This window comes from Vicugna pacos, chromosome 13, assembly GCF_048564905.1.
Source record: "Vicugna pacos chromosome 13, VicPac4, whole genome shotgun sequence".
NCBI lineage: Eukaryota > Metazoa > Chordata > Mammalia > Artiodactyla > Camelidae > Vicugna > Vicugna pacos.
In genome coordinates, this window is record NC_132999.1 from 48,140,823 (window position 1) to 48,155,710 (window position 14,888).

A 14,888-nucleotide genomic window follows, 5' to 3' on the forward strand; every position below is an offset into this window, starting at 1 on the left:
GTGCAAATGCCGCGCGGTTACGCCGAGATGCGTAAGAAGGGATTCTACGGTAACGCTCTAGATTGAGGCGTCGTTTGGTGAAAGTTTGGCGGGAACTGGAGGACGCCGAAGAAAGGAAGTGGTGTAACGTGTCACTCACTTGACGAGGGTGGGATTACAGGGCCTGAGACGCGGAAGTATCATTTTGATTAGTTACTTTCTTGAGACACCGCCCCAGTTCAGCGTCTCACAGCCCTTCCTTCCGTTTGCGCACTCTATTTTGCCCTTAGTAACAATGGCCGTAGAGGCTTCCGGCCTTAACGGGAGCTGAGCGCGCGTTGTCTGGAAGCGCGGCCCGCGAAGACTAGAAAAGGCGTAGGATTCGTGAGCATTGATTGGCTGAAGGGAGAAGCTTTCTGGGCTCTGATTGGCTCTGTCGCTCCCGGGAAGGAGTTTGTGGCGCCAGCGAAAAGTAGACCGAGCGCGGCGGCCGCAGCAGGCTTCTGAGGGGATTGGCGAACCCACCAGACCGGGACCTTCTGGAACTCTTTCCTGAGGGAGTCGTGACCATGATGTGGAATAGTAATGATGAGTGGGGTGGCAGATGAGACTCTCAAGAAGTATTTAGCAAGAGAGGGGTGGCCGGAGAGGCGTGAGGGGGAGGGGCAGGGGCTGGCGGTGGGGGCGTGCGGGCCCCGGGAAAGGGGGTGGGGAGGGTTAGGGAGATGCTGGGACTGATTGGGGTGAAGTCTAGGGGGACCTGTGGATTTTTCAGAGGCTTGGAGGGCAGCACAGATATTAATACTGTTGTTTAAAACCAGGTGGATTTGAAAGCTATAGCAGCAGCAGCTCCTTCGGGGGACCGGGCGGCTACACGCAGTCCCCAGGGGGCTTTGGATCGCCAACACCTTCTCAGGCTGAAAAGAAGTCTGTAGGTTGAAACCGTATTTCGTCCTATTTTATCCTGTCCTGAAGCTCCTCCCTCATCTGTGAGAGAAAATTTATATGGGGAAGGAAGGGTGTTAAACCCGAGCTGATTCGATAATTCTCAATTATTATCTTATCGAAACTGACAGAGTGCTGTAAGTTTGAGAAATGAAATTTCCTCGAATTTTGCGTCCACTGTTTCCTTGGCTTTGTTTTGAGGTTCACCAGTATAACTAATCAATTAGTCTTGTGGGAAAACAACTTGTATGTATTTTACATTCTTCGTGTATTGGAAGTCGTTTGTAAATTAAGTGTAACGAGGTGGTCTAATGCGGTGGAAAAAGCATGCTCTTTAAATTGTAGTAGATCTGTGTTCCGCTGTTGCTCTGATACTATCTGCAGGGTAACACTGGACAAATTTCTTAACCTTGGGAATCAGTTTTGCACCTGTTAAATGGGATTAATATTACATACCTTACAAGGTTGTTGTGAGACTTAGTATTATATATATAATTATTCCTGCCCCAGAGTTGCTTTCAATAAATGGTCCCAGATAGTATTATTAAAAAGGACCTGAGCATTGGAGCCAGAATACATGGTATCCAGAATCAAGTTTGCCTTTTAGTGTGTTTAGTGAAGCAACTTGCACCCTTGGTTTTGGTGGCCCTTGACTTTTCTCATCCAATAGTAGTACTAGTACTAGTCATGTCACAGGCTGGTTCTGAGAATTGGTAAATAAGGCAGTGTATAGGAAGGTGATCTGTTAAAAGCTGTCCAGATGCTTGTTACTCACTCTTTCAAAAAAGTTTGCATTTGGTAGCTGCTATTGGTTTCACCCTTTAAATACAGGGTTTGGTGTTAAGATTGAGTGTTAGCAGGTTCTGTGTTTTATGTACAGATTTTACAGCAATTATTAATTCAAGGGGCATGAGTCAATGGGAAAGAATTCATTGAAAATTCCCATACATTTAGCCGTTGCTTTATATTTTTCATATGAATTATTTTGTTTCACTGTCAAAATTTTCATCCTTCAAGGTCCAGCCTGAATGCTCCCTCCTCTCAAAATTGTCAGTAGATTTTTTTCTGAGATCCCATATAGTGCATCTTATTCTATAATGTTTCAAGATGAGGTTTGTTACTTACCTAGGTTAGGAGTGTGTTGAGGGCAAATCCGATTTCCTTTTACTCGCCTTTGTCACCCAGATAACCTCTGACCAGTGGTAGGCAAAAAGTAAGAGTTTACACTGTTGTTAGGCTGCTTCTAGATGTGATTTAGGTGTCCTCTTCTGCCCATTATGTCTCTCCCTTTCCTTTAAGATGTCCAGTGTGGCCCCGCCCTTATCCCATTTTCTCCGTTTTTAACATTTGATTGTCAGAACATCTATCCTAAAGCTATACCTCTAGTTTTTTATTTTATCATGAGACTTAGAATAGCTCCAAATTTCTATCTCTGCTGGCCATTTCTCAAACCCTTTCCAAATACCATCTCATCAGTGATGGAAAGCCATCTGCAGCTTGCCTTCATCCTAAAGCTGGAGTTTCTTCTTAAAAGTCTGTTCCACAAGCAGATCATCTTCCTTATGCTGTCTCCACTCTGGCATGCTCATTTTGGTGATTCCCTAGTACAGCACAAGTTTATCCATTCATCAGGGGTTTTGGAGTCAGACAAACCTGGATTTGAACTCTAAAGTGTGGCATTTGTTAACTATATAACCTTGGTTTTCATCTGTGTGAAGTAAGGAATAATGAGGTTCATTTTTAAGATTCAGTGTTCTATGTAGCACTTGGCACACAGCAAGAGTCAAATGAACCGCTGTTATTTTCTTAATTGAATTTATGCATACTATTTTCAGAGAACCCGAGCTCAGCACATTGTGCCCTGTACCATATCTCAGCTGCTATCTGCTACTCTAGTTGATGAAGTGTTCAAAATTGGGAATGCTGAGATTTCACAGGTATGTAAAATGATTTGCAGAAGAGACATTTAATCATATGAAAAGTGAAATAAAATTTACTTCATTTAAAAATACATAAATGTTGCTTTGATTTCCAAGAAAACCAAACTTTTTTTCTTCTGGTTTAGGTCACCATTGTGGGGATAATCAGACATGCAGAGAAGGCTGCAACCAACATTGTTTACAAAATAGATGACATGACAGCTGCACCCATGGACGTTCGCCAGTGGGTTGACACAGATGTAAGCAGTTGCTTTTGAATCAGGGTGGGGTTACTTTTGGACTTTGGAGATGCTGAACTTGTTTAGTCTTATTTTTTAAAGGTGGTTTTTATTATAAAGATATAAGCAAGACATCAGAGGTAGAAACCCTTAAAATGAAAGGCCAATACATTTGATTTCAGGAAAATTTAGAATCTCCTAAACTTCCCAAAATATTGTAAACAAAGTTAAAAGGCAAGTGATAGGACGCACTAGACTGTAAACTCTGGGAGAAAAAGGATTTTTATCTTGGCACTGATCCCCAGCACCTAGTACACTGCCAGTTACACAGTGGACCCTGAAATGAATGGGAAAATTTTTTGCAACGTATTACAGACATTTTACATTTTTTTTTTATGCCTATGGTTGGTATAAATGCAACATTGTTTATTTGCCAAATCCCCGCAAGGCAAAGATCTAATTTATCTATTAAGGCTTCTCTTGGAAAGACATTTTACATTTTTAATTAATGAAAACTCTTACAGAGCAAAAAGCAACTGCACCTTAGGAAAATGGGTGAAGAAATGCACAAGTGATTTATATTAAATGAATACTAATTGCAACAACAATAACAGAAGCTTTAAACATTAAGATACCACTTTTATTAAATTTGAAAAGAAAAAAAAAAAGAATGACAACGTCCACATTTGTTGAGAGCAGTAGGCAATTAATTTGTACAATGATTTGTCATTGTTTCTCAGGGGAAGTGGATACCATCCTACCTTGATGTTATGAGTGTAAGCTTTCTCAAAAGTCAGCTGATGATCAAAATCATCCATCACAGAAATGCTGACCTGGCAGTCCAATGCTAGACATTTGCATTGAGGAAGTAATTAGACATGCAAAGACCTAGTTGTAAGAATGTTGATCATCACATTATTTATAATAGTGAAAAACTAAAAAAAAGAAAGCTCAATGTTAGCAGTAGGGTATTAATAATTAAGCCGTTTATATTTTTAAAATATTGCAGATGATGTAGAAATGGATGTATTGTGACATAGAACTGTTTATCATAAATTGTTCAGAGAAAGAGAGCATGTTGTGACCCCATTTTTGCAAAGCAATGTGTAAATGACTGTATAAACATGGAGAAAATAGACTGAAAGAAGATACAAGCTTTTCATCCTATTTATTTATTTTTAAAGGTGATGTCCATTTGTATTTCACATTTGAAACACACAATAATGATACTAAAGCTATTGCAGAAGTCTTTGTAATTGGAAGAAAAATTTCAGGTGTTTATTGAAATCCAAACAGGGTTAATACCCTTTTTATTTTTTAATTGGGCAGAAGGCCTCTTGGTTTTTTTATATTGTTTTGAAAACATAAATTTGGATAATAAATACCTTGTATATTATTTTCACTTCAAAAACCACAAGTCGTCTGTGGAGAGATAACTTGGTAGACATGCATTCTTTGGTAGATACTTTCAGGCATTTTTCTCTGTGCGTCTGTACATGTATTAGATGTATGCATACAGTTTTACATGAAGGATGATATGATATGCAGGTGCTCTGTAATCTGCTCTTTTTGCTCAAAACTATGTTGTGGAACTGACTTAATGTCAGTAAATACAGATTTACATTCTCATTTTTGGTGACTACCTATTCCATCATGAGGATACATCATCCCTTTCTTAACAGTAGACCCAATCAGTGAACACTTAGCTTGTTTCCAGTCATTTGCTTTCAGAGACAATGTCCCAGTGAGTATCTTTGTGTACCACTTTTCATGATTGTGAGATAGTCTCCTTAAGATGAATTAAAACTAGGTTTTTGGGGAGGAAATACACATTTTACATTTTTAAACTTTTTTTGTTTAATCTTACATTTATATTTTTTGGTTTTTTTAAATTGCCTTCCATAAAGTTACCAATTTACACTTTATTAGTGCCCAAGGGTGCGCAGTTATTTTTTCACACCCTTTCTGATGGTAGGTTTGATGAGTCTTAAATTTTTGTATGATAGTTTAAAAAATACAGTCTCGTGGAGAATTTTCTCATTTTTTAACTTATTTATTTATTTATTTTCTCATTTTTATTTATTTACTCTTTGGTTTTAGTGAGATTAAAACTTGTAACTTTAACATTAGTTGGTGGGAGGGATCGGCTTTAATTGTCTCTTTAAGTCCTTTGATTCCCCAGGGGTGTTTGTTTCTGTATTTCTATTTGCAAGAGCCTGAAAAAATAGTCTGTTAGCATAATTATGTTTCTCTTGTTTGTCTTTTAACTTTAAAAAGCTCTCCCTAGTCTCAAATTACTATTTTTTAATTGTTCATGTTTCCTTCTATTCTTTCTATGGTTTCATTTTATAATATATCTCAGTATGTAATTAAGTCTTTTTATAATTGAATAGTATATTTTGGTAGAAGGAGAAAGGCATAGATCCAGCTTTACTTTTTCCAAAGGGTTTTAAAATTTTCTATTTGGGAATACAAAGGTTTATCTGTGGTATCGATTTAGCTATTAAAATAATTGATACATGGAGTGAAATACAAATAGTTGATAATCTCCAGGTGATGGGAATTGGGGGTTTTTTTATTTTCAAATACATGTATTTTATTTTCTAGATTTTTTTACTCATGTATTTTATAATCAAAAAAGGACTCCAAGACTCAGCTTTATATTCTTCTTATAAATAATGTATACAAATTCTAGAAAACCTAAAAAGAAATATTGAAATCATTTGTAATTATCCCAGTTAAGTATTATTAATATTTTGGTGTATATGTTCCCCCACATGGGAAATCACCTTTTTTCCATGAGTCACACCAGATTTTCATAGACAGTATAAATAGAATTCTGCATTATGATCTGCAGTGGTATGAAGTATCTCATTATGCAGATGTGCACCTTTTGTTATTTAGTTTTAGGTTTTGATATTTAGGTTTTAAATTTTTTAATATTAAAAATTATGCTATGATGAATGTTCTTAAAGCTCAGTCTTAATAATGCATGTTCTTACTTTTATTTCCTGAAGTTTCTAAAAGTAGAACTGCTGTGCTTATAAATATGTCTACCAGAAAGTTGTGTGTGTAAGAACTCTGAATGAGTGCCATAATTGTCTACTTTTTTAATGACGTGCGGAACATAGAACTTCAAAACTGGAAATTACCGTTAGAGATGTTTTTATTCCAATTCCTGATTTTATTATTTTTTTAAAAGCAAATTCTAAAAGGCAGGCAAACTAGTCAGTGCCACATTAGGATCCTTTAGCTCCCCTGCTTTATAACTTTCTCTTTTTGTATATAATTAAAAAATTTTAAAGAGGCTTTCACCAACATCACTAAAACCTTAGTAACATGTTTGTATTTTATCTGTTAGGATGCCAGTGGTGAAAACACTGTGGTTCCTCCAGAAACATATGTGAAAGTGGCTGGTCATCTGAGATCTTTTCAGGTAAAGTCAGGAAAAAAAATGACAGTTAAAATGTATTTGCTTGAAGCAATTTCTGGATTCATGCCTGAGTTTGGAATATTTAACACTTAGTTAAGTCTCCATGTTTAATGGGAGTTACATTGAGTTTGTTTCACTATTCTCTTCTGCCAGAGGAGAGGACAGGTTTCCTTAATATAAAACTAACAGAATGGTAGAGATAAAAACAGTATCTCCACCTACAGTTGCCATCTGTGGCATCTATTAGGTGTAAAGGGTAGATACTGGATTTGGGGTCAGGAAAGTAGACTCTGCTTGATTGTGTAAAATTAGGCAAATCATTGAACATCTCTGAGCTAGTTTTGGATTTTTTTGACTATATTTGGGTTAACCTTGAGTTTAAAATTTTCAGTGTGTAACATTTTCCCCCGTTTCAGTAAAATACTACAACCAAGAAAATAGCCAAAGTGTTTTAACCTGAAATTGACTTGAATTTCACAATCAACACTTCTGTTCACGTTTTTCTCTTTATTTTAACAGAACAAAAAAAGTCTGGTAGCCTTTAAAATCATGCCTCTGGAGGATATGAACGAGTTCACCACGCACATTCTGGAAGTAGTCAATGCGCACATGATGCTGAGCAAGCCTAACAACCAGGTGAGCAGCTTCACTCTCAGAAGTTTTTTGTTTTGTTTTGTTTTGTTTCTTCCCTGGAAGAACATAGACAGCTTCTGTGCTCTGGCTCTGATTTCCTTGACATTTTTAAGATTGAGCCAGAAAAAAGACACCACTCATAGCTTTACTATGTTATTTTATTCCAGAAGAAGCATTTATGTTTCTCTCAGGATTCCAAATTCCTCTGACCCCACTGGCTTGGATGGCTGAGACCGAGACAGCCTTCCAGTGGAGACACTTAATTATAGACTGAGTTCTTAGCTCCAGGATTGTCAGAGAAAAGCCCCAACTAGGACAACATTTTGCTGTTTTCCTTCCAACATGTCTGATAAACAGGAAAAATTACACACCAGCATTTGGTCCCTGAAATTTATTTCCTGCTTTATATTGAAATTTGTCAACATTATTTTCTGTTACATAAATTTAATTTGGCAAGTCCATCTAGGACCACACAAAAGGTCTGCAGATTCGAGTATTAGAGTATCCTTAGGTGATTCTGGTGACAAGGAGGAGAACTGGTTACAGTAGGAGAGACTGAAGAAATGATGAGCCATCAAGGATGCTGTTGGCAAGTACTTTGTTAAGCACTGGAGATGTAGAGATAAATTCAGTGATTCCTTCATTTGAAAAATATTTATTGAGCCTAGTATATGCCATTCTTTATTCTAGACCCTTGGAATATAGTGGTGAACAAGGTGGATAAAGTGCCCTCAAACTTACATTCTTGAGAGAAATGGGCAATAAACAAGAAAACAAATACATAATTTTAGGTAGTTATAGGTGTTGCGAAATAAAGCAGAGTAGGACTGATGGAGGGACTAAGAATGATACAATTTTAGATGGGGAGAGAACCGTCCAAGCAGAAGGAATAGAAAGTCAGAAGCCACAAGGCTGGAACAAGCTTGGCATATCTGAGACCAGCAAGAAGACCAGGCTGCCTGGAGTGAAGCAGGTGTCAAGGGAAGTGGCAGAGGGATGTAGGCAAGGAAGCAGAACCCAGATCACGTAGGGCTTCATAGGCTGTAGTGAGGATGCCTTTATTCTAATTGACACTAAGCCTTTAGAAGGTTTTGACTAGACAGTGATTTGCCTTTTCAAAAGGTCACTTGAGTTGCTGTTTAGAGAGTAGACTGAGGCACCAACAGTAACAACAGAAGGAATTCTGGGGAATGGTAGCAGCAACTGGGATAAGTGGCTGGACTCTGACATATTTTGAAGGTAGAGCTGATAGAACTTATTGGTGGTTTAGATTAGGATATAAAGAAAAGGGAGGGTTCAAAAATAACTCCTAGGTTTGGAGCTTGAGTAACTTGATGGAGCTAGCAGGTTTGGAGGGTAAACTCCAAAGTTCTGTTTTGTACTTAAGAAATATGACACGCCCAAGTGGAGATCAGAATGAACCGTTGACTACGTAAGGCTGGGACTCAAGGGAGAGGTCAGGGCTAGAGATAGAGCGTTGGGAGTCATTCTTGTGTAGGTGGTATTTAAAGTCTCGGATGAGACGAGGTAAGTAGTGAGTTGAGTGGTCAGAGACCTGAACTCTGGGACATGCTAACCTTTAAGAGTGTAGAAATAGGACAGGAGCCAGAGAAAGTCAAAGAAGTTGCCAGTTGGGCAGGAGGAAAACCAGGAAATGTGATTCTGTAGAATACTTTGAAAAGAGTATTTTATGGAAGGAGTGGAGTTCAGTTGTAGAATGCTGCCTAGATGTCAAGTAAGATGATAAGAGAGGTCTGTCGGATTTGGAAACATGGATTTTTATAAGAGAGGCTTCAGTAGAGGATAGAGGAGAAGTGAGTTAAAAAGAATGGGATTGGGTAGAAAGTGTAAGGTATTTATTTTATGGCTGTACTTCATAATATGTACATATGTATCAAATGTTATACGATGAAAATGGTTTTAAAGTGAGAATGGGTGGAGCTGCGAGTGTAGGCAATTATATTGAGGAGTAAATGAAACAATCCTTTCCCTCAAAGAGTTTTCATTAAGCATTCAGATCACTTAGGCAGTGCAAGCAGTGATACAAGTGGCAAGTGCAGGGTGCCATGGAACCACAGAGAAGAGTTTCCCGTCCTAACTTGAACATCAAGAAAGGCCTCCTGGAGAGGTGATGCCTAAACCAAGTCTTAAAAGATACATGAAGGGGGCTGCCTGAAGCAGGATAAGAGATCATTTCAGCAGAGGTATCAGGATAAGAAGGAGCACTCAGGTCAGTATTGCTGGATCATAAAATAAGACCTCTGTTTCATCAGCATGCAACGTGAAATCAGCTAGCTTGAAAACAAGGATCCATAAATGATTTTTGGTTTTTTATGACCTCAAAGTAGTGAGTGTTTAATGAACATTTATTGAATGAATGAGTCCGCTGACCAGGTGGGATTTCTCCTGATGAGCTTCCACAATGTTCTTCTGTTTGTTATGGTCACTTAACATGTTTGATCTTCTGTCATCCTTATTTATTCAGTTCAGTAGATTAAACATTGAGCACGTACTGCCCACCAGGTACTATGCAAAGCTGAAGGGGCTTGTGGGGGAAAGTGACAGGCAACCAGTGTGACGGCTGTTGTGAGAGAGAACAAGCCAGATGCTGTGAGAGCCCAGAAGGAAGAACACAGCTAACCTGGCTTGGGGGACGTAGGGAAGGCTTCACGAAAGTCGTAGCAATTAAGTTGGACTTTGAAAAATGAGAAAACTGTTCCCCAGGCAGACAAGGAGAGGCGCATCCCAGACAGGGAGCAACGTGGTCAGGTCAGAGGCATGTGTGTGACTGGCAGGAAATCCAAGTGCAGTTGAGGACTAGTGTGTTGTAAAGAGATGGTCAAGAATAAAACAGATTGTGATGTGTCATTGTGGTAGGTCTTGAATGCTCAGGAGTTTTATATTATTTTCACAGGCAGGGGGAGCCAGCTGAAAGCTTTTAGGCAGAGGCGTGATGAAATCAGAAGTTATTACTTGTGGCAGTGAGAAGGGTTGATTGGAGGAGCAGAGACTGGCAGCTGAGACACCTGTCGGGAGACCAGGGGTAATGAGACTCGAGTCGAGCTATGCTCAAGGTCATATTAATAGGCTGTGGTGGAGTGGAAGGTGAGCAAATGGAGACTCCCAGATGAATGAGGTCTGCAGGACTAGGTTTGGGTTTACTAATTGAGATGGAATATAGGTTTGGAGAGGAAAATAGTGAACTTTATTGATGTGTGTGAGATTCCTAAGGAGAGGTGTTAAGTAGATGGCTGGGAACAAGGATTTGTGGCCTAGGAGGAGGTCGTCTGGAATAAAGTCCTGGGAGAACTATCAGCCTCTGGGGAGACAGTAGAAGAGGCTGAGAAGGGGTACTGGAAAGGTATAGTTGGAGAATTACATGGAGAACCAGGAGAATATGGTATCAAGAAGCCTAGGAAGGGATACGTTTCAAGAGAAGTGTCATCAACAGTGTCTGCTTCTGAGAGGTCAGGTGTTCTGAGGACTGAAAGAGACGACTGGGTATGTTGATTGAAAAGTCACTGGTGACTTTGGAGAGAGCAATTTGAGATGTGTTTGGGGAGAATCCAAATAGTGCTGGGTTGAGGAATGACTGAAGAGAAAGGAAATGAAAACAGTGACTATAGTCTATTACTTTTTTAAAGTTCGGTGGTTAAAAAGAAAGAAAAGAGAGGGTGATGATTACTGTCTCCTTTTCTCTCCCTGAAATGCTTCATGCCTAGTTGACACTGGGTAAATGCTTGCATGATTGAGCACCAAAGATAGAGACCAATATAGCAAACCTCCAGGTAATTTTCTTCTAAGTGCTAGTTTTCCTCTGGTTCCTCTCACATCCAAAGAAAAGGAAGAGCCAGGAAGTACCTTTCTCTCTTTTTGATATGATACGCTTCAGACGGTGACTTTATCTTCCTTTGAAATACTCATTACATAATTGTTATTGGGAAAACTCTGCTTGAATTGGTTTTTGTAAGCTGCTTATTAAAAAGCTATTTAAAAGAGCTGAGACTGTTTAAGTTGAATTTACTAATGTTGTAAACTTATTTCTTAATTCAGCCCTTAGCAGGGAGAGCACCTATCAGCAATCCAGGAATGGGTGAAGCAGGGAACTTTGGTGGGAATAGCTTCATGTCAGCAAATGGCCTCACTGTGGCCCAAAACCAGGTAAACACCCGAGTGGCTCCAGAAATGCAAAACATAGGCTGTCCTGTTTTATTACTTCCTTATGATGCTAAGGCTAAGTACTTGACTTATTTCTTTCTTATAAAGGGTCTCAGGTTTACGCTGGGGAGCTGATTCAGAGTAGTTGGTAAAATCTTTCTGATTTGAATCTTCAGGTGCTGAATTTGATTAAGGCTTGCCCAAGACCTGAAGGGTTGAACTTTCAGGATCTCAAGAACCAGCTCCAACACATGAGTGTAGCCTCAATCAAGTAAGTATTTGGTTTGTGTGAGCTTGGCCTCCAAAATTGTACCCATTTCCCCTTCCCAGGTTTCCTGGTGATGAGAAGTCAGTTTACAACAAAAACAAAACTGTTGACTGACAGAAGGAAGTTATTCAGTCATGGAAAAATTGAAAGAGGATTCACAAAGGTGGTGCTACCCTTCACTTACTCATTTGTACATTCAGCAAATACAAAGTCCCATTATGTGCAGAGGATATAATTTTGAGCAAAAATTGACCTGATACTTCTTGTGGAATTTAGTCTGGAGGAATGAGATCCTTAGCTCTTGGTCCTAGATATACAGTCCCATTGGTATTACTGTCCCCACTTGGAGATGGTGTGCATCACGGCGTCTAGATCTGAAGCCATTAGAGAGTCTTTCCAATATCCTTGCCCTGATAACCTGTTAGACAAGCAGCTTCCTGATTCCAGTGAACTAATCCAGACACATAATATTGTTGTGTTTGTGTCAGTTATTGCTAAAAATCAATTCATATTCTAGGTCTAGATAGAAATGAATGCTCAGGTCTGATTCCATTTCCTGTCTGATAAGGTGAGGATAGTAATTCCTATTGCAGAGTTACTGTGATGCCAAGGTGCAGAATGGCTGTGACATTAGTAGTTTCTCTATAAACTGTTACAAGTTACTGACGCTGACCTTGAGGGCCTTACAGGGTTTGAAGGTGGCATATTGCTTCTGGAAAGATGTTTCCTTTTCTTTCTGCAACTTTACTTCCCAGAGTAGGAGTTAGAGGATCAGTGAATGAGTGGGGAGGGAAAACTTTAAAATTGCTGTTTATACTGGGAGATTTTATGTGCATGCTGAACTACAGCTTTAGACCCTGGTTTCAGTTTGCTTAGACTGGAATTTAAGTGAGGTCCTATTTTCCTGCCTTTACACAGTTAGGAGAGGGATCCATGGCAGCCCCAGTAGCCATTGTTTCTGTGGATTCCCTCAGCTTTACAATTTTACTGGCCATTTCTCCCTGCACTAGCCTTCCATGAGCAAAATGGCTTGTGAATTCCTCTTAGCCAAGATAGAAAGTAGAAAGACAAGTGAAGTTTACATATTCAGCCATGTCCAAAAGGCAGTTTCTTTTCTTCTGCATTGGTTTGAAAATGAGCATTTTTTTTTTCTTTCTAGGCAAGCTGTAGATTTTCTAAGCAACGAGGGACACATCTATTCCACTGTCGATGATGATCATTTTAAATCCACAGATGCAGAGTAACTAGATTTAATGGTACCCGAGATGTTTTCTAGCTGGGCCTGTTTTTGCAGTCTGTTATCTCCAGCTGTGCATATGATTGGCCAGTTGACTTCTAGGAAGTAGGTTTTGTCTATAAAATGTCTCAATTGACATCATTTTTAAACTTCCTGCTCTTCTGTTTTTTGAAGCTCAGATGGATATGGGCAACTGACAGGAATGTAAACCAGGGCAGAATTTCTTAAAGAAATTAAAAATTAGTTACAACATCAGAACAGATGGACTTGGAAGAGGAATGCTGCCAGGAGAGTTGGGCAGTCTGACTTAAATAATTCTCGGGAGTTTCTATTCCTAAATTGTTTCCTGTTGAGAGAAGTTGAACTGAACTAGGGCCCACCAGCAGAGAGCTAGCCAAGAAGTCCACCAACCTCTGCCTGTTTTGTTCTCCACTCTGATTTTGTGGTATTACTTTCAGAATTGCACTTTCTTTCACTTTGTCATGATTGCTGCCAAAAGTGTGTTTTTGTAAACATGGGGTTCTAGAGTGGCAGCCTCGTGGGGCAGAGGAGAGGAAGAAGTGTCACTGTGTTTTGTACAAAATAAGTACATTCATATGTTTAATAAAATAGTTGTATTATTGCAGTGACTTGTAAAAATGTTCTTTTTTTGCTGCTATAATTACTACTTTATCATCTCAACTAATTCTGAGATGAGTTAATGAGGTGTAACTTGCAAATTAAAGTTCCGTAACTGCTTTAACTGTGTTTCTAAATGAGTTCTACCAGCAGCTGTGTGAAGACTCCATCTCTGGTTTCTGACAGTGAACAGCAACCTGGTGGTTATTTTCTTTATGTACAGAATAGTTCCCATCTGGGGAGCTGGGCAGATGCTTAAAAGTCAGTTAAGCAAGGATGTTTATTTGCAGGTATGGCCATTCTTGATTGTTTTCTAAAAGAAAAGACAGTGGCTAAAAGTAGGTTTAAAAAAGCATATACATTTGAATATAGAATGCATGATAGGCTACTTTTATGGGTAGTGGACTTCTCTTTCTAGTTATCAGGCTAGTACCCTCAAATGGGCAAAGGGGCGATGGCATTGGTTGTGGGTAAAAGTCTTTCTTCTTTTGATTTTTGAATTTGATGATTTAGCAATCAAAAACTTACTCATAAATTCAACAAGTGTTTATTGAGTACCTACTGTGTCAGTCCCACTGGTCAGCTACTAGGAATATAAAGCAAAATAAGAGATTGTTGTCACAGGACTTGCTGGTTCAGCATTCTCAAAAGCACACCATAGCTATTCAGTGATAATGAGTTCCCTGCCACCTTGACATTTACACGGTCTCACGGGAGTTGTGTGGTTTCTGAACATCACGGAGGCCTGTGGAGCTGAGCACAGGCAGGCTGCCCCTCAGCAGAATGAGATCCCAACCTTTGTAGCACTTCTACCTGCTCAGGCTGGGGGAGCTTGCATTTTGGATGTTTGTGGTCACCTGGGATGTCGGGGATCCAGTGTTCTCTTGGCACATTGTTGAGACAGCAGGAACAGCAGTATGACCCAAGTTCTGAGAAAACCCGAGTCACAGCCAAGCCATGAGTCCAGCCTAGTCTTAGGAGAATCTCCAGGTGTACAGGTGGGGAATGAGGCTTGGGAAAATGGTGGTACTTTATTGGATTAACTAGAGAGAAGCCAGTAAGAATCTATTAATTCACATCGGACACTAATTCTTACTGGCTTCTCTCTAGTTAATCCAATAAAGTACCACCAGTAAGAATTAGTATTTGGTGTGAATTAATAGATTTGTTTTTTAAAATGCAATTGAGGGGAATTCAAAACTTGGTACATTTTTGAGCACACATCCCCAGGTTATATTCATTTATTTAGCACTTATTTACATGTTACTATATTAGTATGATATATATATTACAAAATACTCGAAGTTAGAAATGAAAAAGGATATTAAAATAAATATGAAAGGACCTAATACAGTTGACCTTTGAACATCATGGTTTGAACTGTGCAGGTCCACTTACACACGGGTTTTTTTCAATAAACACATACTACATGATTCGAACTTGGCTTGAATCTGCAGAT

The 14,888-nt window shown here is 39.1% G+C and overlaps 1 protein-coding gene across 2 annotated transcripts; it reads left to right on the plus strand.

Annotated features, from left to right (window-relative positions):
• Window positions 1–279: 279 nt before the first annotated feature.
• On the plus strand, window positions 280–13,436 carry RPA2 (replication protein A2). 2 transcript variants are annotated; one of them, XM_072974986.1, is made up of 9 exons: window positions 280–354; window positions 801–910; window positions 2,760–2,861; window positions 2,990–3,103; window positions 6,444–6,518; window positions 7,035–7,151; window positions 11,202–11,309; window positions 11,483–11,577; window positions 12,734–13,015. In XM_072974986.1, the coding sequence occupies exons 4-9, from the start codon at window positions 3,059–3,061 to the stop codon at window positions 12,816–12,818; spliced, it is 525 nt and encodes a 174-aa protein (XP_072831087.1). In that variant the 5' UTR covers window positions 280–354; window positions 801–910; window positions 2,760–2,861; window positions 2,990–3,058; the 3' UTR covers window positions 12,819–13,015. The 2 variants fall into 2 exon arrangements, with proteins under 2 accessions (XP_072831087.1, XP_006196923.1); XM_006196861.4 differs by lacking the exon at window positions 280–354 and adding an exon at window positions 406–561 and having other exon boundaries at window positions 12,734–13,436.
• Window positions 13,437–14,888: the final 1,452 nt, after the last annotated feature.

What these genes read in the sequence shown, in the direction of transcription:
- RPA2 (XM_006196861.4), top strand. An exon ending in GTCATCTGAGATCTTTTCAG is followed by an intron (nt 6,519 to 7,034) that starts GTAAAGTCAGGA and finishes TTATTTTAACAG; the next exon opens with AACAAAAAAAGTCTGGTAGC. An exon ending in TGAGCAAGCCTAACAACCAG is followed by an intron (nt 7,152 to 11,201) that starts GTGAGCAGCTTC and finishes TTCTTAATTCAG; the next exon opens with CCCTTAGCAGGGAGAGCACC.